At 65.7% G+C, this 27,752-nt stretch overlaps 2 protein-coding genes and 1 long non-coding RNA gene across 16 annotated transcripts in view; 1 reads left to right on the top strand and 2 right to left on the bottom strand.

The window, feature by feature from the left end:
• The window catches only part of Gse1 (Gse1 coiled-coil protein), a 304,272-nt gene extending 300,105 nt beyond the window's left edge, over positions 1-4,167 (bottom strand). For 2 of the 4 annotated variants that reach the window (XM_046434609.2, XM_046434611.2), the window contains exon 1: positions 2,505-4,163. In XM_046434609.2, the coding sequence (XP_046290565.1) occupies positions 2,505-4,082 (1,578 nt within the window). In that variant the 5' untranslated portion in view covers positions 4,083-4,163. Of the gene's footprint in view, positions 1-2,504 lie in introns of all 4 variants that reach the window. The other 2 variants (XM_058576019.1, XM_046434610.2) reach the window with 2 other exon arrangements.
• Positions 4,168-5,064: 897 nt separating this feature from the next.
• Positions 5,065-9,085, top strand: LOC124086408 (basic proline-rich protein). 10 transcript variants are annotated; one of them, XM_058576027.1, is made up of 4 exons: positions 5,065-5,360; positions 6,114-6,176; positions 7,536-7,662; positions 7,997-9,085. In XM_058576027.1, exon 4 carries the CDS (start codon positions 8,049-8,051, stop codon positions 9,048-9,050), a length of 1,002 nt encoding a protein of 333 aa, XP_058432010.1. In that variant the 5' UTR covers positions 5,065-5,360; positions 6,114-6,176; positions 7,536-7,662; positions 7,997-8,048; the 3' UTR covers positions 9,051-9,085. The 10 variants fall into 10 exon arrangements, with proteins under 10 accessions (XP_058432010.1, XP_058432009.1, XP_058432007.1 ...); XM_058576026.1 differs by having other exon boundaries at positions 7,941-9,085; XM_058576024.1 differs by having other exon boundaries at positions 7,795-9,085.
• A 13,500-nt stretch (positions 9,086-22,585) lies between these two features.
• LOC124086441 (uncharacterized) lies at positions 22,586-24,360 on the bottom strand. Of its 2 annotated transcripts, none has more exons than XR_006849803.2 (2): positions 23,333-24,360; positions 22,586-23,065 (listed from the first exon to the last, which is right to left on the bottom strand). It is a non-coding gene; the product is annotated as an uncharacterized LOC124086441 (long non-coding RNA). The 2 variants fall into 2 exon arrangements; XR_009225931.1 differs by having other exon boundaries at positions 22,586-23,060.
• Between the last annotated feature and the right edge of the window lie 3,392 nt (positions 24,361-27,752).

Here is a 27,752-nt window from a genome sequence, read left to right as displayed (position 1 = left end):
CAGCTGCACCCTCCCCTGCCCAGCCCGGGCACTGCCCACCCACACAGGAAGCACAGTGCCCTCCAGGGACGGAGTCCAGCTAGAGCGGAGGGCTGCACCTGCCCACCCAGGGGACGCCTCCTTCCCTCGTTCTTGGTTTTAAAGGTCTCCTTCACTGCTCCACAGCGGATTCTCTCCTGAGCGAGCACAGGAGTCCCGGAGGCGGCACAGAGCAAGGTTCTGGAACATGCCGTGTCCCCAGGGGTCCTCCTGGGGCTCCCTTCACACCCTTGCTCCTCCTCCCCAGTTCTCACACCACCCACCCAGGAAAGAAAGGGGAACTGCGAGACCCAAGGACCCGGGGTGGCGTCAGGTGGCCCCTGGGGACAGCCCTCCTCTGCCTGTCCTGACAGTGGTGCCGAGCCCCCTCCCCTCCCCCGGGTCACGTGGTGCTGACAGCCCCGGGGCCCTGGGTGCCCTTCTGTCCCCCGCCCCAGGACGTGCAGCACCTGGACAGAGCCTGCACTTCCGGATCCCACAGGCTCGGTCCCTGCACCCTGGGGTGTCGCCTGAGACCCAAGAGCCACCCCCTCCCCGCAGCCAGACGCGGGCTGCCAACAGACTGTGGCCTCCAGGCGGGTGGGCTCTCTTCCATTCCTTCGTTCAAAAGGTCACCGCTGCCCCTGGGCCTTGGACCCCCAGGCCTGTCCCCTTCCTGGAGAGGCTCTGGCCGGGAGGCTGCGGCCTCTTCCCAGCCTCCCCACTTCCTGCCAAGTACCCTGCTCAGCAACCCCCCTACGCTGCCCAGGCCCCTCCCAGGCGGACTGACAGGCTCAGGGGCTCAGGTCGTCACCAAGGGCACCGGCCTCGATTTCTTCTATGGAAGGAGAACCCCGAGGCTCCTGGGCAGGGGGACGGCAGAGGCGACCATGCGCATTGGGAATGGCACCGGCCACTTTCCAGGTGGACCCCGGGCTGCTCCCAGCTCCCACGGCCGGCCTGGGGAGGGCAGCGTCTCATCACCCGGGTCCCTGTCACTCAGGCCCACAGCCCACCTCACAGACCCCTGAGCAGAGAGAGTCAGCAGGCCACCCGTGGGGACGCGCGGAGCCTGGTGCGCCTCTCACCACAGTCAGGCTAAAACCAGCAGCGCCCAGGCCAGGAGCCTGGCACCAGGACACGACAGCACCCTAGAGCCGGCCCACACACAGGGGTCTGTGGGGCCACAATGTGGCACATCCTGGACCCGGGCACGTCACCGTCCCCAACAGGTTCCATCCTCACCACGTCCCTACAAGTCCCGGTGCCCAGTTCCACCTCCCAGCCAGGGAGACCGACGGGCCACCAGGAGAAGAACCTCAGTGCAGGCGGCTCAGTTCCAGAAAGGGGCAGGGCTGGGCCAGGACCTGGGCTGCCCAAGCCCAGCTTGCCCAGGGCCTGCCCTCTGGGAGCCCCAGCCAGGCTGGATGGCCGGGCTCAGCACCCAGGGCGGACGACATGCTGGTCCCGCTGAAGCGAGGGGCTGTGCTCTCGCCCAGAGCTGTCAGGAGCAGGACACAGGCGCAGGACACAGGCACGGGCTGCCCCGGGAGTGCACCAAGGCCCACGGGGCCCACCTCACGGACGCGGTCACCATGCATGGGCACATCCTGGGCACCTCACCCGCAGCACAGGTCAGGACGAGGCAGATCAGGTCACTTCCACGCAGGGCCCGCACTCCTCACCCACCCCGGTCCCTTGGCCAGCCCTTGGCCAGCGGCTCCTGCTACAGACTTTGACCCACACACGCTGCTCTAACTCTCTGGTAGAAAGGAGGACCCATGGCCCGTGGCCAGGACGGTGACTGCCACAGACCTCTACCTCCTCGGACCCGGGGGCCGGTCTCTGAAAAGCAGGATCCAGGGTTCTCTGAGCCCGTGTGGCGCGGGGCGGGGGCGGGGGCAGCAAGAGGAAGGAGCGAGGGCAGGGAGACTCCTCTCTGGCTCGCAGAGAAGGCTCTTCCCCCCGGGGAAAGGCCTGTTCAGGCCACTGTCCCCCAAATCCTGCCCCTGCGTCTGGGAACCAGTTGCCATCTGCCGCTAAGCAACCAGAACGTCTCCAATGAACGGGGTGAACTTGGGTGAAAAACTGCAGCCAGAGAGGAACTTCCCTGCAGTGTTTCAAACCCGCGAGTACAAGACCTCTCCGTGACCCGCAGGGCCGCACTCGCTACCAATGTTATCAGGCGGGCGACAGACGTGCCCCCGACTTCCTCCGCTTGACAGATTCCGCCCCAAACACAGCCAGGCCCGGCCCCTGCCTGCCCTGGCTAGCAGTGCCCGATTCTTCTAAGCCCTCCTGAGCCCCGCTCCTGACCTGCCCACGCCAGGCCAAGGTAACCCCAAGAGCAGGCTCAGTGACCCAGGGAGGGCACCACCCACACAGCACCAGGGAAGCCCGGGGGTTCTTCGGAGGAACAGAAAACACCTCCCGTCCCCTCGTGCGTCTCGGGAAAGGTCCCAGACCCGGCGGAAACTGCAGCTTACCTTCGTCGCTGCCGCCACCGGGGAGCTCCAGCCCGAGGGTCCCTGGCGGGTGAGCCCTTGACCGGCGCACACCAGGGTCCCACAGTCCACGCAGGCCCCGATGATGAGCTGCCGCCCGTCGTCCACCAGCAGGCTGTGGCTGGCTCGCAGGGTGTAGAGGAACAAGGGCAGCCTGGCCACCCGCACGGGCCTCAGCTCCAGGCAGCGCCTCTTCTCCTGCTGGCAGAAGAAGCACACGAAGGTCTCCACCTGGTACTGCCGAGCCCAGGCGCTGACGGCGTGCTGGGCACCTCGGGCCTCGTGCTGCAGCCACTGACCCAGCAGGTCATGGTAGCAGAGCACACAGGCGGCCACCAGACCAGTGGCGTCCGCCGGCCTGGCTCGCGGGGCGGGCGGGTAGACGGTGAGGAAGGGGAAGAAGGGTTCCTTCTCGCCCAGGCGGCTGGCGGGGTTCACGTTGAGCTGGAACTCCTTCCCGGGGCCCAGTTCTGCCCCGCAGATGTAGCAGACGGACGCCGGGCCGCCGTGGGCAGAGGCGGGCAGCTCGCCGACGGCAGGGTCGGAGGCGGAGAAGGCCTGGTGGTACCTGCCCAGGAAGCCCTGCACGGAGGTGATGAGCTCCTGGTTCTGGCAGGCCCGGTACAGGGCCCAGACGTCCTCCAGGACGCTGAAGCACTTGGGGCAGCTGCGCACCTCACAGCGCTTGTTGGGGGCCCGGGCGTTGGGCGGGCAGGGCAGGAGGCTGAGGAAGGGGAAATGCATGGCGCTCCTGGCGCTGCCGTTGAGGGCCCTGGAGGGCACTGCCCGGGCATCCTGGGTACAGTCCTCCCCGCAGAGGTAGCAGGCCTCCTGCAGGGCCCTGGCGGGGGGGCCCTCCTCCCTGGGGAGCCTCCTGCCCTTGGAGGCCATGCCGGGGGCGTGGCTGTTCAGGGGCACCACGTAGAGCCGCTGCAGGACAGGCACGCTGGCCAGCTCGAAGCTCTGCCACTGCTGCGTGAGGGAAGAGAAGCAGCAGGAGCACACCAGGGTGCTGCCCGCCGGGCTGATGGGCTGGGCCCCGGGGGGCGGGCTGTGCAGCCAGAGGAAGGGGAAGAAGGGCGCCTGAGCCAGCTTCTCCTGCTTCTGCACGTGGATCTGGCGCTGGGAGGCGGGGGACAGCACTGACCCACAGATGTAGCAGCAAAGGCCCTCTGGTGGCACAGCCTGGCTCTCCAGAGGAGCCCGAAGGACACCACCACTACTGTCCTTCTCTCCGGGCCCTGGGACCGGCTGCTCCTTGTGGTCCTCTTCCTCGCTGGTGATGTTGATGTCACTGTCTTCGGATGTGCAGTAACCCCGGAGGGTGTCCCCGGGGGGCCTGCTCTCCTGGGGCTTGGTGGCCTTGCCCAAGTGAACTTCTTTCATGCCATCTGCAGGGGCTGCCTGGCTCAGAGGGCCTTGCCAAAGACCAGGAATGCCCCTCAGGACGCTGGCCCGGGGTTCAGGAGCCCAGTGCCTTCCAACGCCCTTTCTCCGGCGCCTGACTCCGGTCTTGGGCTCCACATCGGCGTGGAGCTTCGAGGAGATCCCCTCCTCCATATCCCCCTGCGCAGGGGGCTCTGAGTCCTGTCCCGGAGCGGGTCCCGGCGCCGGCCTCCCCTCCTGGCAGCGGCCCCCGCGAGGCCCGGCCCCCGGCGTGGGCCGGCGCGCAGGCGGCGCGTCCTGCAGGGGACTGCTGGCGTCGCGCGCGGCCGGGTCGGGATCGGACAGGGGGTCGGTGTCCGACAGCTCCGACAGCTCGGAGTCTCGAGTGTCCTCGGCCGCCGCGCGGGGCCCCGGGCCGCCGCCGTCGTCGTCGTCGTCCCCGGCGGCGCTGCCCAGCGCGTAGGCGACGTTCCACTCGCGGGGGGCTCCGGCGCCCCCGCGGCGCCCGCTGGCGCCCGCGTCGCACTGGTGGGGCCGCTTGAGCCAGTACATGCGCTTGTCCACCGGCGTGCGCGCGCGCTCGAAGGCGGCCCACTGCTCGCCCAGGAAGCAGCGGCACACGGCGCAGACCAGCACGCAGCCGTCGGCCGGGGACAGCTCGCGCGCGCCGGGCGCCGGCTCCTGCTGCTGCAGGAACGGGAAGAAGGGCTGCGCCGGGGCCCCCGCGCCCGCCGCCGGCTCCTTCACCTGCAGCTTCAGCTCCTTGCCGCGCCCGATGCCGCCGCCGCAGATGAAGCACGAGAGCGCCGCGCCGCCGCCCGCCGCCCGCTCGCCCACGGCTGCCATGAGCCGCTGCTTGCGGGAGAGCGGCGCCGGCCGCCCGCTCATGGCCGCGCCCTAGCGCCCGCCGCCGCGCCCAACTCGGAGCATGTGTGCGCGCCGCAAAGTTTGGCGGCGGGCGGCCGGCGCGGGCCGGGGCGCGGGGCCGATCGCTGCGCCGCCCCCCGGGCCTGCCGAGCCCCCGGCGGCGGCGCGGGCCCAGGCGGCGCCGGCGAGCGCGCCCGGAACGCGGCGGCGGCGTTGGCGGCGGCGGCGGGCCCCGGGCGGCTGGAGCGGCGGCCGCATGTGCGAGCTCCGGCGCCTGCCAACGCGCTGGGTCATTTAATTGGGGAGGAGGAGGCGGGGCGGCGCGCGGGCGGAGGGCGGGGGAAGCCCTCCGCGCTCCTCCCCTCCCCCTCCCGCGTCCCAAACTGCGCACAATGGCTCGCGGGCTCCTCTATCTATTCTGTGTCCGGCCCCGAGCGCGCGCGATGATTCATCGCCCCAATTAGGGGCTCTCTCCGGCGCGCGCGGCTCCAGCCGTCTGAAGGGTCTCCTCGGGGACCCGCCAAAACCATCAGCGGCTGAAGCTGGTCTTTCAGGAAAGGTCAAGCAGGACGCGGGAGGAGCCAGGTAAGGACGCCGCGGAGCAGCGGAGGAAGGGCAGCTCCGGGCGGCCTGTCCCCTCCCTGGTCTAACTTGGAGTCCTGAGCTGCCCTGGGTTGGGGGCACCTCTCGGGGCCAGTGCCCTGATTTTGTAGACAGAGAGGAGTTGTCCCCTGTCTCCTGCAACTCATCATCCTGGGGACAGAGTCCTCACCCGCACTCCCCTCCCCTCCACACTGCGGGCCAGAGGCCACCTGGTCATCAGCAGAGATGGAAAGGGTGGCCCAGGGCAAGAGGCTCCACCTCTCTGGGCCCTACCCTCCTCCTGATAACCAGCTGCAGCAGAGTTCCTCTGCACCTTTTTTTTGGGGGGGAGGTACACTGTACTTGACACAGGGAGACTAGGGCCGCTGCACTGTAGAAGCACTTCCTGCCCCCCCCCCCACTAACTGCATCGCCTGCCTGAGCAGCCCCGTTCTCCAGAGGGGAAGGAAGAGGCAGTGGGCCCAGTTACTCCTCAGAGGACACCCAGTGGGACTCAGACTCAGGCAGGCCATCTCCAGCCACTGCCCCCCACCACGGGCTTGTACCAGGCAGGCGCAGTCCACCATGGAAAGTATCCACAGCAGGGGACACAACCAGGACTCCCCGTCGGCCCCCGGCCCTGATGCTCAGGATCAGGCTGCAGGCCTGGGCAGATCAGGGCCCCCCTGGACCTCACGTTTCCCGTCTGAGAAACGAAAGCCCTCCAGCTCATCTAACGCGTCTCTGATTTCCCAGCAGTTTACCACTGTCCTGACCGGCCAGCTGGAACCCAGAGTCGGCTGGGGACAAAGGTGGCGGGTGAGCCCCTCCACCCTCTGGGGTGCTGACATGTAAATAAAACTGGGCTTCCTCTTGGCACGAGGAGGCCCATGCATTATAAATAAATGGAAGAAGACAAAAGGGCCCCCTCCCGGGAATCCCTGGTGGATATTCCAGGGCTCCCAGCCCAGGGACTGACAGGAAGGCCATCAGGCCTGAGATGGGATGAGGCTCAGCCCCAACCCGGCCCAGGAAAGTGCTGGGTCAGCACACTGTGGGAAGGAATGCGGGCGGGCGGGGCTTCCTGGCTCCTGGCACTTTTAATACCCCAGGGGGACTGATCAGGAGGACTTTAAAGGGTGACGTCTGTTTAATCGCCTTCTGGTTGAAGGGCCTGTCGGGTCCCACACAGATGGAAAGGTTGGGGGAAGCAGTGCTGGTCCTGGAAACCCCGGCTGTGCCCCTCCAGGGCCCTGGCCTCAGCGTCATTCCAAGGCCTCCCTGTCCTCTCCCAGCAGGCCCCTGCTAGCTCGGCCTGGCTCCTGGGCATGGGATTGCCAGCCAGCGCTCCCTGTCTGCTCCCCGCACTCCCCCCTGAGCCTGGGTGCTCCTCCTGAGGGCAGCACCGGTCTGTCTTGCTCACTGCGTGTCCAGGGCTGCTCTGGTCCACCATGGGCCGGCTGTGCACCCTGGGCGGACCCCCGGCTCACTGAGCCTCAGTGTTCTTCTCTGTGCAATGGGCTCATGATTCCTCCTCGTGGAGTCTTTCTGTGTAGACCAAGTGAGGTAGAGAATGACCCCCTGGCCAGGGCTGGGGCTCCCCGTGACCATGTGTGCAGGTCCTGCCCCTCCCTGGCTCTAACAACGAGTGAGGAGGTTCTGCCGCCTGTTGGCACTCCAGGGCCAGGGGCCACTCTGACCACGGTCACGCCTGAGCCTGAGGAGGGCCACGGGGTCAGCAGGATAAAAAACCAGGAGCCAGGGCTCCCTTGGCCACGCGGGGAGAGCTTCCTGAGTGTGTGCCAGCGTGCGCCATGTCGGAGCACATGAGCACCAGTGTGTGGCACTCACACGTGCTCCGCGTGCACTCATGCCTACCTGTGTGTGCTGTGTGCACACGTGTTCAAGTGTGTGGCTGGGTGCAGTGTGTGTGCATGTGTTTGCGTGTACGTGCAGCTGTGAGTGTGTGCGTGGGCCCGTGCACGGGCTGGGCGTGGGGAGTGGGAGTGTGCGGCTGGTGTTTGTTTTCCTCACCAGCCCAATGACTGGGAACAGTCCCTTGGCACAGATAAGGGCAGGGAGAGGCAGGTGATGCCGTGGGTCATCTGTGGGTGGGTGGCACAGGGCAGGACACAGCCAGACACATCTGACTGACATCCCCGCTCCACTGTTTACTAGCTGTGTGGCCTTGGCCTGCTTCTTAACCTCTCGGAGCCTCCATGTGGAAAACAGGAACAACTAAACAACACCCTTTGTAGGGTTGGGGAAAGAAGAACAGAGAGTCCAGAAGCAGCCCATTCTTTGGGTATGGCAATGACAGTCCCAACGCACAGTACATGACAACCACACAGGAGCCTGGCTCCTGGGCATGGGAGGTTGTAGGCACCAACTCCCCAGATCTTCCCAAGCCTATGGGGTAGTTCTATTACACCCCCAGTTTCCAGCATAAAAACCCAGGCACAGAGAAGGGAAGACACTGGCCCAAGAGCACGCAGCATGGTGCAGCTAGGTCTGGAGCCCCAGCCGAGTGTCCACGTGACCCCCTGGTTTTGCTAACTGTAAGTTACTTCCCCTTGAACCCAGCTTGAGGGACAGGGACAACCTGGAGTCTCACCCACCTCCTCCTCTGCGTGTCCCAGTTTCACAGCAGAGGGCACTGAGGACCTGGCAGGGCCTGTGGGACCCAGCTGGATGACACCAGAGGAGATGGAAACTCAGGGCCCCCTGCAGCGCCACGCGGGCCACCGTGGACCCAGCTCCCCTTTCAAACAGAAGCCGTCCATACGTGCCCGCCCAGGGCTGCCGGAGCCTCAGCCCCTGTCCCCAGCAGAGCCACCTCCTTGCCCACTGCCCACGGCTGGGTCATCGGTCCTGGAACCCAGAGAGCATCCGCACTGCCCACCAGCAGCGCCGCCTTGGGAGCGGAACAACAGGCCACTCGAGTCTGCAGGAGGCCAGAGGCCACCAGCCGGGAACCTCCAGGCGCATCTCAGACTGGCAGCTGCCTGTGGCCGTGCCCTGGCCGGCGGCGAGTCGCCTCCAGCTCCCAGCACGTGTCCCGAGGAGGCGAAGCCCGAGCAGGCTGGCCTTGCGCTGTCCCGGGCTCACGGGGCCGGGGACGTGGCTGGGGTCCAGTCCATGCAAGGACGAGGGAGCCAGACTGCTCTGACCCCAAGTGCTTCCAGGCTCCGTCCCTCACACCTGGGAGCCAGCTCTCCAAGCCGGCCTCCACCTGCCCCGGCTGACCTCACCCCTCGACCCTGTGCCTGCACCTTGGCCTCCCCCTTCTCACCAGGGTGTTGCCCTCTTGCCCCCTCCACGCTGCGCCTGCACCTTGGCCTCCCTCTCGGGAGCCAGTCACCTCCCTGGCGGGTCCCTCCTGCCCCAACTCCCAGGGAGGCCGTGTGTGCGTGTCTGGCCTCTGGCTCCCGGGGGACCAGAAAAACAGAATTCATCATCTGGCCGCCCTATTTCCCTTTCTTCTCTTCTTCTTGCCTAAGAATGGAGCAAGCAGTTCTCTGCCACCCTCAGGAAGAGCCTCAGATATGCCAGGCCACAGGCAAAGATGTCCCCTCCTTCTCGGGGGGAAAGAATGGAACCATTAATAATAATAAAAAAAAAAGTCCCTGGGATTTATGGAGGCCTTGGACCTCTGAGCGTTTTGCATCCGTTGGCTCGTGGGGCACAGGATAGGTGGAGGCCTGAGGGGAGGCCCTGTGCGTGTGGCGGGGGGGAGACGGTCTGAGGGACAGGGCCTCGCTCAGGGCCGGTGGACACCCGTTGTGCTAATTCGTTAAACACAGACAGCACATTCGACCGCCCGCCTCCGCCCCCGGGTCTCAGTGGAGGAGGGGCCTTTCACCTCTGGGGCCTGGAGGGACTCAGCTGAAACCTTCTGTAAGCTGGACGGGCCTTGTTGCAAGACCACAGCCGCATGACACAGAGAAGGGTCAGAGCTTGGGGACAGACTGAGCAGAACCAGGTGCCCTGGAACCTGGCCTTGTCCCCCTGACCCGACAAAGGCCCCGGGAGCGAGCAGCCCAGGGTCCCCTCCTGCAGACGCCAGCCCCCCCACCCCCAATCTCGTTGCTGTGAACTTCAAGGCCTCATAAAACCCCTTTGATAAACGATCCCCAGAGCTGACCTGCCAGGGGACGGGGACAAACACTGCACATAAATCCTCCCTGTGCTCAGAGGCTCCCTGCCGCCGGCTCCTTGGCTGACCACGAGCCAGCAGCAGAAAATCCCCAGCAGGCACGGAGGTGGCTGGTCCCCAAGCTTCCTGGCCACGGAGGATTCTGGCAAAGGTGGGCCTGGGTGGGGGTGCAGGGGAGACAGCTGCCGGCAGCGGGAGCGAATCCGAGAGCCTCGAGGGGGCCTGGCATACAGTAAGCACTTAAATGAGCCGGCCTGCGGTCTGTGGCTCACATCTGGGGACAGTCAAAACGCCCAGTGCCGTGTCCAGAGCTTCAACTCATTCAGGCCCTACAACACCTAAAACCAGGCACCTTGCTGTACACTTCTCCGAGAAGGGCACCGGGCCTGGGCAGTGGACCCAGGTCCCCGAGGCTGCAGAGCTCAGAGGTGTCAGAGTTGGAGTCAGACCCAGAGTCTGGCAGGGCGCCCTCTCACCCGCCAGCTGTGTGCTGAGCTGCTGGCCTGCAGGCCAGCCTCCCTGCCCCTGCCCGGTCCTTGTACCTGACTGGGCCCTGCCAACGGGGCCAATGGTCAGGGCTTGCTGGCCACCTCTGAGCTCTGCTAGGCTCCACGGCCGCCGCCCCCCTGGCCCAGGTCCCCCAGGGCTCTCAGTGGGCTGCTGCAGGTCTCCGCGCTGGCTCTCGGGGGGCTGGGAGGGAGGCAGCAGCTCCTGATTGTTTGCAGCTGTTCCCGGGAGTCAGGAGGCCTGGTCCAACCCGCTGCCCGCCGCCTGCCCGGCCTTCTCGGCTCTGCTGCTCTCGCTGATGGGGACATGCGGTGGGCCCAATGCGGGCGTCTAGCCCTGCCCTGGGCTGCTGAGCTGGGGAGACCCTTACCAAAGTGGGCCTCGTGACAGTGTGCTGCTCACACCACCCAGCACAGCTGGGACCAGCCCCCGGGAGAGCGTGCCAGCCTCAGAAGCCCCCTGGGTGCCCGAGGCCTGAGCCAGGGCCGCCTCACAGCCAGACCCCAGGCTCCGGGGTCGCCTCGATCCTTCGCAGCCTGCTGGGACGTCCCTGGGACGTGGCCCGCAGGCCTGAGCGCCCCGCCCCCCTGTCATTTTAGACCCTCAGCCTCGCCCCACCCCCATCGCCCCCAACCCCGGCTCCACTCCCTCTCCTTCTGCCCCTAGCTCTGCGGAGCTGGGCAGTTAGGGGCAGCACAGTCCGACACGTGGCCGCCTGTGCCTGGCTTGCTCTGCTCCCGCAGCACCTCAGGCTCCACGAGCGGAAGTGTGCGTGCTCCCCGCTGAGCTGCCCCGGCCTCTTCCTCGTGTGGGGTCGGCTGCACTCAGTTCTTTTTCATTGCTGTGCAGTAGTCCTTTGATGGATATGCCATAACTTGGGCTGGGGGCTCTGGGTGGTTTCTGTTTGAGTCAACGTGGAGTGTTTTCCTGAACATTCTGGGGTATCCTCTGCTGAAAACACAATGCCTGTCTGCGGGGTGCACACCCCGGGGTAGGACTGCTCATGGGCGGTGGGTGGGTGTTGACCTGAGTGCAGAGAGAGACGCTTCACACCCCAGCTGTCGTGGAATTCCCAAGGTTCCCTGCTCCCAGACTCCCCACAACTGTGCAGCTGCCCGCCCACCAGGCTGGCTCTGCAGGGCACCCCTTGCCCACCTGGGCAGGCAGCTGGAGCCCATGCAGGCTGCAGAGGACGGGCTTGGTGGCCTGTGTTTTCATTGCGTTGTGCAAGCACATGCGGTTTCTGTGTCCTGGCTCTGAAACTGTGTTCCTTTCACAGGCCAGAAACACTTAGCGCCTCTCTCTCTCTCTCTCTCTCTCTCCCTCCCTTCCTCCCTCCCTCCCTCCAAAAGGGGAAACACATTTTTAAATTCCGGCCTGACGAGTGCATTCCAGCGTCTGGAGGCCGCACTCACCAGGAACAGTAGCTCACAGTCCCAGGGCACAGCGCTCGGCCGCCCCACCCCTTCCTGGGGGGCTGGGTGAGAAGGGGCCAGGCCCAGGCCCTGGGCAGCAGGCGTCTCCAGGTGAGCAGTGACCTCAGCTCCGCCGCTCGCGGCATCAGGTCCTCAGTGAACCATCAAATAGGGGCAGGCGGGGTGTCCACTTTACAGACGGGGAATTAGAGCCCAGAGGAGCTCAGCTGCGTGCCCAAGAGTGCACAGCTTCTCGTGGATAGATGGGATCCGGACCTCACGGCCACATTTGAGCACATTTCCCGTCCACGTGCCCGTGGAGAGCCACCACGCCTTCCTCTGCCACCGTCAGCCGATCCGGCACCGTCCAGGGAAGAGCCACAAGCACAGTGGGTCCTGCAAATGCAGGGCTCCTCCTGCCAAGGCCGAGACTCCCCAGGACGGGAGGCCTTGGAGGTGTGTCCTCCACCCCGTCTGAGAGGGGCTGAGCCCAAGGCCACACAAAGCCAGGACGAGGACCCCAGCACAAAGCTCAGTGGCCCCTGGGAGTTCGGCTGGTATTGGGAGACCGGGTGCCCCACCCGTCCGTAGAAAGCTCCTCCTGACGACTTTTCTTCCCACGGACCCCGAGGTCAGCTCAGGGAGGACTCTCGCTGTGGCCCTGAGGGGAAGCACACAGTGTCCACCTTGCAGGGGTCCAGGGTGTGCCCTCTGGTGTGGGGGGATGGGGCAGCAGGAGGCAGGTGCTCGGGCCTGGGTGTCCTGTTGTGACTCCAGCCGGGCGCCCTGTGGGCTTCCAGAAAGACTGTCCATGGGCCCCCTGGACCCTGCACAGCCATTAATGCCAACTGGACATGGAAGCCAAGCTGCCAGAGAGGCGGGAGGCAGGGGGTCAGGTGCCACAGTGGATGGTGTCCCCGCCCAGCCAGTGGGCAGCTGGGGGTCCTGGTGGAAGGTAAGGCGTGGGGCAGGCTGGGCAGGGGCTGGTCCTGGGGGCAGGGCCCGTGTTCAGTGCAAGAGAGGAAGCAGCGCCTCTCACCGGCCGGAGCTGCCCTCGGCCTCCTCCTGGCCCACCGCACGTGCCCTGTCCCTCGGCCTCCGCCTGGCCCACCGCTTGGCCCTGAGACGCCGTTTCCCAGGCTCCCTTGTCTCTGCCTCCCCAGAGGGCAGAGGCGGGGACCTCGGCCTTCCTCTCCGTCCACTCCTGCCCTCGCCTTTCCTCCACATGTCTGCCGAGCCGTCCTCTGTGGCTCCAGCAGAGGCTCTGCCTTCCCCTCTGTCCTCAGCAGGTGACAGCAGTTCCTGTGCTCTTGACCTCGGTTGGCTTCACCCCCGGGTTCTTTGGGAGAGGTCAGCCTCGCTGCCAGGTTCCCCTCCTGCGCCCCTCTCTAGGCCCTTCCCCGCACCCTCGGCCCAAGACCCTCGGGCAGGCTGCCGGCTCTTCCCCCGATGGCTGACGTTGGTGACCGTGGACGCCTGGCTTCCTCTCAAGTCCCATGAGGGTGATGGCCTCACCACTGTCCGGCATGAGGACCTGGGCCACCTAGGCCCACTCGGAGCATTAGCTGGAGAGTGGCCGAGTGAGTGGACAGGAAAGCTCAGGAGCCCCCTCAGCTGGAGCCTCGCGCTCTCGCTGACTCCGTTTCCCCTTCGTAAAGTTGTGACGGGTGGCCTGAGGGGCCCGTCCCTCGCTACCTCACTAGGATTGTTGAGCACCTACTGGCCACCAGGCGGGTGGGTGGCGGGTGGATAGCAGGGTGGGTGGGTGGGGGGTAGGTGGGGTGGGTGGCGGGTGGATAGAAGGTGGGTAGCTGGTGGGTTGGGGGGGGACAGGAGGAGGGAAGGATTTGTCCCTGGAGTAAAGGGAGGCTGGGAGAGAGTGCAGGCCTCCTGGATTGAGATGGGGGCTTCGAGTCCCTCTGAGGCGGAGCCGGCAGGCGTGCCAGCACTCACTTGGAAATGTCATGCTGTGCTCCGTGACACGGGTGGCAGTGGTGCTCTGAGGAGGGAGTGAGCTTGGTGGCAGTTTCTGAGCCGAGTTGCGTCCCCATGTGAGCCAGGATTCACGCCTGGGTTTGGGGGACCCCCCTCCCAGCCCCGACTGTGGCCACCAAGGTGGGCTTACAGCCCTGCGGCTGCCCAGGGACACGGGCTACTGAGGGCCAGTCAGGCTTCCGCGTCCCCGGCAGCGGGAGCAGGCTACAGCCAAGGCCCTGAGCCCCGGACTCAAGCCCACAGGGTGGGGACACCCCTCCCTCGGGGCCCAGGCCAGGGAGCAGGAGGGACCCGAGTCCCACGGCGCTCACGAGCCCAGGCTTCCGAGGCCTGCTCAGGCGTCACCGGTCACTCTGGGAAGGGAGTGAGGCTCCCCTGCTTTGGCACCAACAGGAAGAACATGAGGCCGGCGGAGAACTAGCAGACGCGAGGCCACGTCCATGCGCTCCACCAGGGCCGGGCTCCCCTCCAGGGACTTCCGTGCGGGAGGGACCCCAGCAGGACCGGGCACCCCTCACCGTGGGCCTGCAGCTCCACAGAAGAGGAGCCTATAAACAGCCCTGCGTCTGTTTGGGCAGATTTTGTGGCCAAACAAGTTACACAGACCCCTGTTTCTCTAAGCTTCAGTCGGGGAGTCCCAGATGGGGGACGCAGCCTGTCTCAAGAGGTGGCCATCGGAGCCCACCATGGCCGCTGGGCAGTGCCCAGCAGGAGGCCCACCCTCCCGCCGGGTGGAGGAGGGTTTAACAGATTGTGTGTCTGGAGGAGAGGCCCCAAGCCTGGGGGCCCGCAGCCTCCTGGACACAGGCGGTCCGCTGGCCGGTGTTCGCAGGGATCCCGCCTGGACCCTCGGGTGTGGCCTGCGGCTCGGAACCTGGTTTTGGTGTTGTTGTGAGTTTAAAATTTCCAAATGCCCCGAGACTCAGCGAGGGGCCTCTTCGGGGACAGTGTTGGGACCTGGGCGTCTGGAGACACCGTGGCCCCCTCGGGGTGTCCTCTGAGGGGCCGCCTTCGGCTGTGCTCAGGGTGTCTGCCCACCCTCTCTGCCTGGCCGGGGCTGGCTCTTCTCAGTGAGCGCCCCCAGCCGCCCCCGGGCACAGGAGAGAGGGCTCCGCGAGGCGGGCAGAGGGGCAGCCGGAGGTGCGGGCGGGCTGCTGTCACCCTGCCACCTCCAACAGGTGGCCTGCCATCTGCCCCTCCAGCCCGAGCACGTGGCCAGCCCTCCCGAGTCTGGCTCTGGCTGGGCTGAGGCCTGAGTTCATGCCGCCAGAAAAAGAACTTGGCAAAAGCCACCGGGCCCGAGGACAGAGTGCGGGTCACTTGTACCCAGGGAGGGAGGCTAAAAACCACCTCTGCCCAGGCCTCGAGCTTCCTTCACTGGGTTCCTGGAGTAGGCCTGAAAGTCTCTCTAGCGCTGGCCGTGCACACGCTCCGCCCGACAGACATCTAAACGCAGCCCAGAGAGGTCAAGAGTCTTCCTGGGGTTGCACAGCCTGGCACTGGCTGACTTGCTTGCAGTCGGCCTGTTTGTTTGGTTGGCTCCTGCCGGCAAGGGGCAAGGGGGCGAGGGGACGCCAGCCCAGGGCGGGGCACGAGCTTCCCAGTTGAGCTGCTGGCAACCTGAGAACGTCGCTCCTGGGCCTCGGCTTCCTCTTCTGTGGCGTGGGGTGAGGGCAGCGCCCTCTCGGGGCCGCTGTGTGACCCAGGCCCTGTCCCTGGTGGAGCCGGCTCCTCCACCTCAGCTCACGAGGTTCTGCTGCGGTCTCACAGCTGTGCCGGGTGGCCACCGTCCCCAGCCTCCTGGCCCTGAGGGGCAGCCTGCAGTTACTTGCCGGCAGGCCTGGGGCAAGCCCGGGCCCAGGCCGGTCCGTCTGATCCCCCGCTGGCCGCTCCCCTCCCCGACCCTCTCCGCCCGGCAACGGGACGTGTCGGAGCTTGTGGGTGGGGGCAGCTGTCACCATTGCCAGCTGCCAAGACCCCGGGATGGGACACGGGGCCAGGTGGGGGTTGACGTGGCAGACGCGCAGCTTCTGACCCACCCAGGGGGGAGGGCCGGAGGCCGGGCAGGAGCCACAGTGGTGGTGAGGTTCGTCCTCCGCCGGCCCCGCGGGAGGCAGGCAGCCCAGGAGGCCCTGGACCTGGCCGTGCTCCTGCCACCAGCGCCTCCCCCAGGACTGCCCAGTGTCCACAAGTAGAGGGTTGGGGGGACCACCGGTCACCGTGCACTCTGGGGAGCCGGGGACACATGGGGCTGGTCAGTACATGGTGGCTCTCTGAGAATCCCCTGGAGGAAGGTTCTGTGAAAAGCCACTGAACCCTGGTCCTGTGGCCCGCCGTCCGGCAGCTCTGCACCCTCTCGGGCGATGCCCGGGGTTGGCGTGTCCGTGCCACGTGGGTCTCAGCCTTCTGTCTGCCCTGAGGAGTGGAGGCCCTCACTCCACCTGGAGGAGACGGCCTTCAACGTGGAGGCCGGTGAGCTGGGCTGTGGGTCCGGGTTGGCTGACTCCAGTGTCACGTCTGAGCCCTCCAATGCCGGTCTTTTGGTAGACGCTAGCTGCCTGGGTGGACCGGCGGCGGCAGGCCAGCCCTGTCCTGGGCTCTGACTTCCAGGGTCTTGCCCATGGCCTCCACCCTCAGGCTATTAGAAGTCCCCAGCCACTCACCAAACTGGGGCCAAGAAATGCATCTGGGGAGAGGGTGCACGGAGGTGGGGGACAGGGACGGCCTGGGTGGGGTACGGGGGGGGACAGGGAGGTGGGGACAGCTGGCCCTGAGGGGTTAGGCTGTGACCGTGACTTCCCTGGCCAGGGGGCAGAGCTCTGCCAGGGACACGGCAACCAGTGCCCTCTGACCCACAGTGAGGTCTTCGAAGGACCCTGTCCCTTGACTCCTGTGGAACCCTGGGGTGTGCAGAGCCTGGAGCCTCTGTGGATAGGGCAGGTCGCTCTCCCCCGTGCCCAGGGCCAGGAACCCCCAGGGAAGGCCCAAGTGTCGGGAGCCAGCAGTGCCTCGGGGCAGGGACAGGGCAGTTGGTGACCCTGGTCCCAGGAAGGCTGCCTGGCCCAGGTCTTGAGGCTCAATGGCGCTTCCTGAGAAAGAGCTGCTGTCCAGGCCCACCTGCCCCTCGCTCGACAAGGCCCCAGGGAGGGCTTTCTCCCCGCAGCTGGTGAGCAGCCCAGGGGCAGGAGGGGACGCTGTGATTCTGACTGCCCCGAGGAGCACCCCAGCAGCTCACACAGACACAGATGTGGCGACCCCGGCAACCCCACAGATGCCCTGGGCCTCGTGAGCCCAGCGCCAGCCTGCCGCCCCCTTGGGCCACCTCAGGAGCTGATGCTGGGGCTGTTCTGCTGTGTGACCCCACGGCCCCGCTCCCTGCTGGGTGGCAGGAGCCTCCCAGGTGCCCCATGCCGCACATCGGGCCTCAGGGTCCTTTGCCTTGACCCAAGGCCTCTCGGGCATACTGTGCAGTACAGACACCGGGTGCTGGACACATGGCGCCCTGCGTGGCCTCTGAGGACTGGGGCACCCGAGGGAGGAGGAGCCTCCACCTGCTACCTGTCCCCAGGCACTGCCAGCCACCAGTGGCCTGTGTTTGGGTCCTGGGTCCTCCACAGGCCTCCACAAGACCCGGGGCGAGAGATGTCACCTTCCGAGCCTCAGTTTCCCTCACCCGTGAGGCAGGGCGGTGGCCAGCTTGAGCTGAGGCTGTGGGCCCACCTGTCCCTGGGGTGCACAGCCATGCTGACCAAAGGTCACCTGGACCCACGGTGCGGAGGGGAAGGCGCTGGCGGCAGACCTTCTTCTTGCTGCGGTGGGCACTGCCTTACTGGGCTCTCCGAGCGACTCCTCCCCGACACCCATGGCACTTGAAGATGCCGCAGACCCGGTCACCAAGCAGAGTCATGTGAGCTCGGGACACACAGGCCAGAGCTGGGGCCAGTCGGGCACGGAGGGCTCAGGAGCTGAAAACCTCAGCCGCTTCTGGAAGGAGGCTGTATGAAGCAGGAGGCCTACAGGAAGACGCACCTTCTTACAGTGAATCTGACGCGTATTCACCCTGTAGCTGTCCCTAGCGCAGGTCCCCAGCGCTGGAAGATGAATCGGAAGTCCCAGCACCTCCAGATCCTCCCTTGTGCCCGCCCAGCCCATCTGGGCCCTGGGAACCACAGTGGGCTCTGTCCCGGGGCCCGGGCCTTGGCCTGTCGGGGGGCAGGAAGTCCCCAGCTTAGAAAAGGGGATCAAAATGGAGACAACCCAGACACTGTCAACAGAGGGCTAGACAACAACTCTTGGGCCCGCCACACAACCGACCACCACTGTTCAGCGACAAAGCCATCAGTCAGCCAAGAGAAGGAACAGCGACCCTTGGGCTGTGGGCAGGCACCAGGCACAGAGGGCCGCACGGTGTCCAGTTCAGTTTGCACAACTCGGACAGAGAGGTGGGCCTAGAGCAGGGTGCTGCCCAGTGACTGTGCAGGGCCGGGGGCCAGGGGGAGATGGGGCGGGTTTCCTCGGGGGCTGAAGGCCTCAGAAACCAGAGGGACAGGCTGCCCGCCACGGTACCCTGAGCCCCGTGCGCTGTCCCTTGGTCAAGTGTGGATTTCATGTTGGATCTTGCCTCCGTTTTTAAAATGGGCAGCGGGTGTGGGCCCTGCACCTGGGGTCCCTGCTGCCTGGGAGGCTGGGGTGGGGGCGGTGGCTGCTCAAGGCCAGGAGTTTGAGGGCATCTGGGAAACGTGGTCAGACCTCGTCTCAAAATTTAAAAATAAAATAAAATGATTAAGTAAACAAAAAGCAGAGGGGAGGATCAACCCCCCCAAAAGGGTGCCTTCCCGGCAGGGTGCTGTGGCAGTCCTTCGAGGTGACACGCGAGAGGCCTGGTCAGGGATCCGGGCCACAGCCCCAGGAGGAGTGTCAGGGTCCTCCTCGTGCCCTTGCACCCAGAATGGTGCTGGCCCACTGCTCATCTCCACGTCTACTGAGAAGGACACTGAGAGACCCGGAGCCGCCCAGGGCCAGGCTGCTGGACGGAGCCCAGGGCCGGCGGGCGTGGCCCCTCGGCAGTGGCCGGCCCAGGGCGGGCTCTGCAGAGCACAGTCCCCTGCCCCACTCGGCCGGCTTTTAATAGGACCGAGGCCAGGCCAGGCTGTGTCCCTGGGAGCCTGCCCCGGCTCCACCAGGGCAGGATGTGGCCTGACCGGGTCCTCCCGCAGGACCAGGGCCTCCACCCCAAACCTGGGGCCTCCGTGCCTCCAGAAGTCTTCAGCTCTGGGAACCGGCTGCAGCTTCCCAGGATGCCTTGGCCCCTGCCACCCCTGAGCTCGGGCCCCAAATTCCTCTCCTGGGAGAGCGGCCTGGACCGTAATGCTGTGCTCATCTGAAGAGTGACCCCCAGGGACCCACAGGGTCCCAATCCCTGGAACCTGGCACTGCGTGAACTTGGACAGCAGAGGGACAGCACAGGAGTGGTTTCAGTTAAGGATCTCGAGATAGGGGTACCCCGATGTCACTGGGAAGAGGGAGGTGGGGTCAGAGAGAGGGACAGACAGGAAGGGGCCAGCAGATGGTCTCCAGATGCTGCAAAGGTGAGGAGCTAGGAGGATCCAGCCACTGACAGCTCAGCCCTCGCCCAGCAGACCCCGGTCACACTTCTGACCAGCGGCCTCAGGACACCCATATGATGCTCTCCACACATTTTTGGGGAGTACAGGAAATTGAATCCAGGGGTGCTTAGCCACTAAGCCACATTCCTAGCCCCCAATTTTACAGGGTGGAGCCCAGGCAGGGCCACGACCCTCAGGTAGGCACCTCTGCCCTGGACGGCCTGGGCGGGAGGGCGGGGACAGGGTCTCACGAAGTCCTTAGGGCCTCGCTAAGTTGCTGAGGCTGTCTTTGAACTCGAGATCCTCCTGCCTCAGCCTCCAGGATGACAGGGGTGGGCCACTGTGCCCGGCTCAATACCCCCTCTGTGCCCTCCCACTGCAGGCTGACTCAGGACGCCCCACCCAGTCACCAGCCCCCAGGGTCCGCCTGCCCCTGGGCTGCAGGGTCGCCCGCTGCTGCCCGTGAGTCAGCTTATCTCACCCGAACATCTCAGCACATCTAATTGGAATTTCCTCAGAGGCCGGAAGCCCAATCTGCGTCTTGGCCCCTCCTACAGGACCCTCCCCTGGGCACACCAAGCCGGCTGTCCCCTCTGCCCTTGCATGTCCCGGGGGCAGGCCACTTCAGAATCCTGCAGCTCCCCCAGGCACCCGTCAGGCGAAGCTGGCTGGACTCAGGTGGGGGAGGTGCCACCCCTGCGTCTCCCGCAGCCCCTCGGCCCTCGGCCACCGGGACCCTGACACTCCCTGGTCCCATTCTTTCCTACGACCTTTGGGGGCAGACCCTGCCTGCACCCCCAGGCTGCCTCCAGAGGGTCCCCGCCCTCCCGCCCAGGCCGTCCAGGGCAGAGGTGCCTACCTGAGGGTCGTGGCCCTGCCTGGGCTCCACCCGAGTGACCACTGAGAGCCCCTGTACCCATTTTCCTGACTCATGGGCCACCAAGCTGCCCCCTTGGCCCAGTGACCAGGAGGATGTCGGTGTTTCGCCCCCGCCCCGCCCCTGCCCGGTGGAAAGCCCAGCCTCGATGCCCTTTCCTGCTTCCGGCAGGGCAGGGGCGGACAACGGGAACAGATCCGAGGACGGGTCACCCAGCTCGGGCCACATCCCAGGCTCAGCCGCCCTCTCTGGCTCTGCTGTCTGAGGGACATGAGCTGGACGCAGAGGCTCCTGGTGGCTGGCTCCAGGTCTGCTGGCTCTGAGGGCACCCTGACCTGGAGTTAGGCTCCCGTGGCCAGGTGTGGCTGGGTCAGCAGGGGGCAGTGCGCTCAGGGTGGGACGGAGGGCCCAGACCTTGGGATCTCAGAACATTTCCTCCCGTCCCTGGGGCAGAACCAGGTCCCGCCTCCCGGCCCCCACAGCCACCTGGAAGCCGTCTCAGGAGTGATCAGTCTGGCTTGGACCCGGGGCCACGAGGACACGTATGGGTTTTGGCAATTTGGTGACAGCTACGGGCCCTGGCTGGGCTTGGCGGCTGCGGCCTTTGGTGGGTGGTCATGCCCCTGGGGTGTTGTGGTCTTTGGGGAGGTGGGTGGGGTGGCGGGGTGGGGAGACTCTGCACCCCACGGGGTGGGGTGGCCGCAGCTCAGCCCCCTGTCCTGAGGACCCCCCAGGACTTTCCTGGAGCCCCCTCCTAGGCCTGGTGGACACTGCTGTGTAGGTAATATCCCACCTTGGCCTGCGCTCCCTGCCCCTGCCACGGCTGGGTTTAGGCTGCAGTGTCAGGAGTGACCGTCAGGACCACGTGGGGCAGGGGCCGAGGGTGACGTTTTGCAGTTCACCAGCCCTCCATGTCCTCAGGGAGAGAGGAGGGACAAAGGGCCACCAGGTGAGACTGGGGACAGCGAGCAAAGCCTGACCTCCCAGCTCTGCCCGGGCTGCCCCAGATGTTTCTGCGGGGGGCAAAGAGCAGAGGGGAGATGCCCACTGGGGTCAGGAGACGGCCACCCACCTCAGGGCCAGTCAGCACCAGCCCACAGAGGCGCCAGGAGGAGGCCAAGGCAGCCGTGAAGCGGGGGGCAGCCCAGGGTGTGAGAGGTGACGGAGACGGACGTGAGAGATGGAGTCGGACGTGGCACGGGGGCAGCCCAGGGCTGGAGGAAGGGGCGGTGACTGCACCCAGAGCCAGATGGGTGGGAGAGGCTCCAGGGTCCCCAAGCCCCAGCAGGCAGATGGCGGCTGCTCCCTGCAGGGCCCTCCCACCGCCTCCCGGGCCTGACCCTGGCCGGGCAGCACGGAGCTCCCTGGGGAGGGTTTCCACAAAGCCCCGTCCAGCCCATGGCCACTGCAGGAAATCCTGAGGCCAGTGCACAATGCACTTCTTCCGGCCACCCAGGGTCCCGGGCACGGGAAAGAGGTGCTGTGGCCCCGGTGCTTTCCAGAGGGCCTTGGCCGGAGGCCCCTGGAGCACCACAGGCCTTGAGCAGTGGCAACTGGGCAGGGGTGGACGGCTGCCGGGGAAGGGCCGAGGCTTCTGCAGGCCGTGGGGGGCTTCCCCCCACTGCCACCTGCTGCCCTGCCGCTCTGTCCTCCAGGGCTGCTGTTGCCCCAGACATCGAGGCTGGACACCAGAGCTGGGTGTGCGAGGCCCACTGTAGCCTCCCATCCCAGAGCCCTTCCCTTGCCAGGCCCCTGGCCCCAGGCCCCCGACCCCAGGCTCCCGACCCCAGGCCCCTGACCCCAGGCCCCTGACCCCTGACCCCATGCCCCTGACCCCAGCCCCAGGCCCCCAGCCCCAGGCCCCCGGCCGCCACCTTTCTTACTGCTGTCTCAGCACAGCTCTGTGGTTGGCCCAGGCCACCCAGAACCCCTGAAGCTCTGCAGGAGTGTGAGCCCCCCTAGGTCCCAGGGGGGTCCCCACTGTGCCCACAGGGAGGTGCCTGGTCTTACAGTCCCCAAGACTGTGGCTGGGAGTGAGACAGACATCAAGATCAACGGGAACGAATCCAGAGTCCAGAATAAACGTCTACGGGTGACTGGTTTTTCCCTTTTTTGGTGCCGGGGGTGAACCCAGGGGTGCTCTACCACTAGCTACACCACAGCACGTTTTATTTTTTATTTGAGACAGGGTCTCACTAAGTTGTCCAGGCTGGCCTTGAACTTGGGATTCTCCTGCCCCAGGCTCCCAAGTCACTGGGATGACAGGTGGGGCCACCTCACCTGGCTGGCCACTGGCCTTTGACAAGGGAGCCAAGACCATTCCGTGGGAGCAGAACAGCCATTTCAACAAACAGGGTCCGGACAACTAGATGTCCTCACAGAAAAGAATGAAGTGGACCCTACCTCACACCTCACACGCAGGAATTAAGTAGATCAAAGATCTAGGGCTGGGCTGGGGTCGGCAGGGGAGCACTTGCCTGGCACCTGGGTTCAATCCTCAGCACCACATGAAAATAAAAAAAAAAAAAAATTTAAAAGAAAGATCTAAATGTAGAGTTAAAACTATAAAAGTCCTAGAATAAAATCTAGGAGAAAAACCTTCATAACCTTAGATAAGACCGTTTCATTTTTACAAAGAACACCAAAAAGAAAAAACCATAGGCAGATTGAAATTCATCAAAAACAAAACCATTTATGCTCCAAAGGAGACCATTGAGAAAGTCCAGACGACCTACAGGGTGGAGGAAATGCCTACAAACCGTACATCTGATAAGGAACTAGATCTAGAACCTGTAGAGAATGCTGCGCTGGTCAGCTTTCTGCAGTGTGACAAACACCTGACACAGGCAACTTTATAAAGAAAAAAGGGAGGGAGGGAGAAGGGGAGAGAAAGGGGAAGGACTGGGATCTGAAGTGGAGCAAATTATATTCTGTGCTTTTATAATTATATCAAAATGATTCCTAATGTTATGTCCAAACAACCCATAATAATAACGAAAACGAACAGCCATGATCTAATGGTTAAAAAGAAACAAAGGGCCATTTTTTTTTCACAGTTTTGGAGGTCGGATGGCTGGTGGCCTCACTGCTTGTGGGTCTGTGGTGAGGCGGGTCACTGTGGCAGGAGCGGGTCAAGGAGCAGAACTGCTGTCCTCATGGCCAGGAAGGAGAGAGGGAGGCAGAGGTCCCTTTGGGGACATGCCCCAATGACCTAAATACCTCCCACCAGGCTCCGCCTCTTAAGGGTTCCACTCTCCCCCAAACTGCAGCAAGCTGGGCCCACACCCTGAACATGTGAGCCTTTGGGGACATTCCAGGTCCCACACCCAGTGCATGCTTCCCACGGAACAAGAAAAAGCAAATGACCCAACTTAAAAACGGGCAAAGCTTTGAGTCGACACCCCTCAGACCCAACTGACCAGTCGCCCAGGCCTGGGCTGCCGAGCGTAGCTGAGGCGTCCTGGCCGCGGGGCCGTGGTGTCCAGGGGCAGCCTGGCGGTCAGACGCACTGCGCGCGCCCCTCCTCCAGATGAGCTGTCCCAGTTCCTCTCAGTGACGCCCTCCGGGGTCTGGGGAGGGACAGGAGTGCCGGCCGGGGGCAGGCTGCAGCCAGCCACCCCTAGCAGCCCAGGGGAGAGGCTCAGCCGTCAGGCCACCACCCACGACAGACGGTGCCCAGAGCCTCCCCTCTTCGGCCTCCTCCGCCCTCCTCAGGTCAATAGCCTCTCGGGCCAGGGTGGCCGTGATGACAGCCCCTGGGCTCCTGGCTGTTGCCCTGACCCCCAGAGCCCCTTCCTCCCAGATCCCTCCTCAGAGTCCTGCTTGGGGCGTCGGGGTGCAGAGGGAGAGCCCACCGCGGCACGGCTCGCTCAGCCTGGCCTCCCTGCCTCCTTCCTCCTTGTCTGGAGGAAACTGAGGCCGGTGTCCTGCAGTTGCTGAAGGCCGCGCAGCCGGGGACCCTGGGAGCACCTCCCAAGGGAGGCTCAGGGGTCGGCAGCTGCCCGGACACCAGCCACCTCACGGGGCCGTTCAGGAGAGAAGCCCTGGGTCCGCCATCAGATGCCACTGGTGACCACCGAGTCCCTGTAGGCCACAAACCTGACTTGGCCAGGCTTCCAGCCTCCAGGGCCCCTGGGGCCCTCAGAACAAGGTCCTCCAACCCCTGAGCCCGGCCCTGCCTCACGGGGCCTGCGCACTGGTACACGGCTCCTGCGCCCTCAGACGCTCTGCCCCTGCAGTTCCTGTCTCGGGCCTTTGCACGGCTGTCCTGCCGCTGGGACAGCATCCCCCTCCTCTGCAGCTCCCACGCACCCTTCTGTTTTCAGCTGAGGCCTCCTCCTCCGGGAAGCCCTCCTGACTGCTCGGGGGCTGTGTGCCCTTAAGGACTCCCGCACCAGAGCTGCCCGTGTTTTACCCTCTTCTCTCAGTGGTGCGCAAACCCACCGTCCCCCTTGCCGAGGGGCCCCCGACTTCCCCAGGCTCAGCCCCTTCCCCTCCACCTGCAGGGACCCTCTCTCCCTCCCCCACCCCTCCCCACCCGGGGGCCTTCCTGAGGTGAGTGGGTCCAAGCCTCCCGGGGGGCTCTGCCTTGTCCTAGAATAGAGCCCTCGGGCCCCATGTCCAGGCCTGGCCCACCCCACCCGCGGGCCTCTGTCCCCCTGCTCCCTCCACCCAGGCCCAGGGTTCCCTCCATGTTCCAGAGGCCCCCAGGCTGCTCCTGCCCCTCCCTCCCTCCCTCCCCCTCCCCTTCCTTCCTCCCTTCCATCCTCCCTCCCTCCCCCTCCCTCCTTCTCCCCCTCCCTCCCTCTCCCCTCCTCCCTCTCCCCCTCCCTCCCTCCCCCTCCCTCCCTCTCCCCCTCCCTCCCTCTCCCCTCCCCCTCCCTCCCTCCCTCTCCCCCTCCCACTCTTCCTTCCTCCCCCTCCCTCCCTCTCCCCTCCTCCCCCTCCCCTCCCTCTCCCCTCCTCCCTCTTCCCCTCCCTCCCTCTCCCCTCCCTCCCTCTCCTCCTCCCCCTCCCTCTCCCCCTCCCTCTCCCCCTCCCTCCCTCTCCCCCCCCCCCTCCCTCCCTCTCCCCCTCCCTCTCCCCCCCCCCCTCCCTCTCCCCCTCCCTCCCTCTCCCCCTCCCTCCTTCTCCCCCTCCCCTCCCTCTCCCCTCCTCCCTCTCCCCCTCCCTCCTTTCCTTCCTTCCTCTCCTTCCCTCTCTTCCTCCCTCCCTCCCTTCCTTCCATCCTCCCTCCCTCCCCTCCCTCCCTCTCCTCTCCCTCCCTCTCCCCCTCCCTCCCTCTCCTCCTCCCCCTCCCTCTCCCCCTCCCTCTCCCCCTCCCTCCCTCTCCCCCTCCCCCTCCCTCCTTCTCCCCCTCCCCCCTGCAGCGCTGGGACTTAACCCAGGTGTGCTCCACACTGAGAAGCAGCCCCAGCTCTTTTTACTTTATTTTGAGAGAGGGTCTCACTAGTTGCTGAGGCTGGCCTCAAACTGTGATCCTCCTGCCTTGGCCTCCAGGGTGGCTGGGCCCAGCTAAAAGCCTGGCGTTTGTTAACACAGCTCCACCTCCTGCCCAGCTCCAGGTGGGCCTCAGGGTGGGCTCCCGAAGGGAGGCCAGGAGAAAGGAAGGCGGGAGGAGAGGAAGGAATGGAGACAGAGGAGGAAAGACAGACAGACAGAAGGAGGAGGGGGGAGGAGGGGGAGGAGGGGGAGGAGAAGACAACAGCTGAGGGGTGGCCTTCCTCAGCCCTGATCGGAGACCCCTGCCCCTGGCCTCCCTGCCCCCGGCCTCCCTGCCCCCTGGCCTCCCTGCCCCCGGTCTCCCTGCCCTGGCCTCCCTGTCCCCTGCTCGCCTGGCAGGGCTGTAGCCCCACCCACGCGGCGCCTCCCTCCTGCTCAGGGCGGTTACACAAGGCGGTGGCCGGGGGCCAAGCCTCCAGAAGCATCACGTGGAGCAGCTGGAGGAGGGCGGTGCTTCCCAGGCCCAGGCCTCGAGGCCCGTCCATCAGCTTGGCCCGGGGCACCAGGGCCAGATGTTCCCAACGTGTGGGGGCACAGAGGGGAGGTCCTGGCACCGCGACGGCCGGGCAGGCCCCAGAGACCCCACGGGGTGTCGCTGTGCCCCTCGGGGTGGACACACGGTGGGCGGGGTCCTGGTGCCCTGCAGGCCACGTGGCCCGGCCTGTCCCCAGTCCACCCAGGACTCCCCGAGGGTCCACATCTAGTGACCTGGTGTCCCCCGGGGCCAGCTCCCTGCACAAGGGCTGCCTCCCTGGCTGGGGACACGTGTGGCCCTGCCCAGCCAATCACAGCTCCCCAACCCCCAGCCACGGTGACCGGCACAGAGAGGGGCGTAGACCGGGGCGTGACCACACAGGCCTCTTACAGGCCCTTCCCGGGTCTTTCTGGGGGGCAGAAGAGGCGCCCGGTGCCTCCTGCCCACCAGACCCCGGGAGCCACCCTGGGGAGGCCCTGGGAGGCCCTGGCCTCCACCCAGGCTGCTGGGCTGCCACGGCAAGAAGGCGGCTCAGCCCGGGAGGAGGACCCGCCAAGCTGCTGGCCGGCCCAGAGGGACCCCGAGCTGCCCCAGCTGCTGGGAGCAGAGGCCCCGAGCTGGGCGACCCAGCGACCTTGAACACTTGAGCCGTGAAATCAGAGCAGCTGAAGGGAGCGGCAGCTGGCCGGGGAGGGCTGCCCCGTCACGGGGAGGGAGAGGCCTATTTTTACTCTGAAACCCAGGCTGGGCTGGGGCGCCCCGCAGGCAGCGCCCACCAGGCACGTCCTGCTTGGTTCCAGCTCCACACGGGAAGACACCCAACACCCAGCAAGGCCCGGCCAGCACTGGGCATCAGCCGAGGACGCACGGAGAGGCCACAGGAAGGCGCGACACCGGGGCATGGCTGGCTGGGGCTCGGGACAGGAAGAGGGGCCCAGCCAAGGCCGGCCCTGGAGGGAATGAAGGCTGCTTTCCCTCAACCCCCAACCTGACCTTTGGGATCATTCAACTCTTCTCCCTCTTCTTCCGAAGGTCTGAGGATGGAGGAGAGCTTCGGCTTCACCTCAGTAGCTGACCCGCTCTCCCGGCAGCCCATGGGGTGGAGACACTATTTTGCTCACTTTATAGAAGAGGATACTGAGGGTCAGACTGACCCTCAGTCATTCTGAGAACAAGAGATGTGTCTGCTAATTACTGACAGGGATGAGGTCAGCCCGGCCCCGGGACCCCAGGCCAGGGCTCTGCCCTCACTGCTCCCCCAACACAACTCTGCTAGGGGGTCCGAGGGGCGGCTGACCCCCCACCAGGGCTGCCCTTCTCCCCTGGGGACCTCATAAACACCTCTGGCCGGCAGGTGGCTCATCTGTGGTCCCTCCCAGGCCGAGGGCCTCTCACCCAGGCTGCGGGGCCCTTCCTGGGGGACTGCGGGGACGTCACGGCCTCTCACCTCTGAGAGCGCAGCCGTCGGGGTGGGGAAGGTCGCGTCCCTGATCCCCTGAACCACCACAGCGCCTGCCCCTCCCCAGCCTGGGGCTACCACCGCGGGGGCAGTGGGACCAGGTGGCAGAAGCCACAGCAAGACCACTGGCCGAGAGTGGCCACTCCTGGGCTCAGCCTGGTCCTGGTGACCCGGGAGACTCGGCTGAGGCCTGGTCCAGTGGGTCAGGATGCCGGCCTCGAGGAGCCTCAGTCCCCGATATGAAGTGGGGACACGACTCTCGTCAGGGGGAAAGCCTTCGGGGTCAGTGACGGGCACACGTGGCTCTCCTGCCAGCGGGGGCCACGGTCCCCGAAGCCACCCTCATCCTCCGCCCGGGGGAGCAGCCCTGGGAGACTGGGGGCAGAGAGCGGAGGTCCCTGCC

The sequence above is a fragment of the Marmota monax genome, unplaced genomic scaffold, assembly GCF_021218885.2.
Source record: "Marmota monax isolate L192 unplaced genomic scaffold, Marmota_monax_Labrador192_F-V1.1 WCK01_AAM20220418_F8-fsc00024, whole genome shotgun sequence".
Taxonomy (NCBI): Eukaryota; Metazoa; Chordata; class Mammalia; order Rodentia; family Sciuridae; genus Marmota; species Marmota monax.
The sequence above is the reverse complement of the archived record's forward strand: the minus strand, read 5'-3'. Positions and strand labels throughout refer to the sequence as shown.

Excerpts from the sequence above, each read along its gene's own strand:
- LOC124086408 (XM_058576029.1), top strand. The coding sequence starts at position 8,049 with ATGACACCAGAGGAGATGGAAACTCAGGGCCCCCTGCAGCGCCACGCG.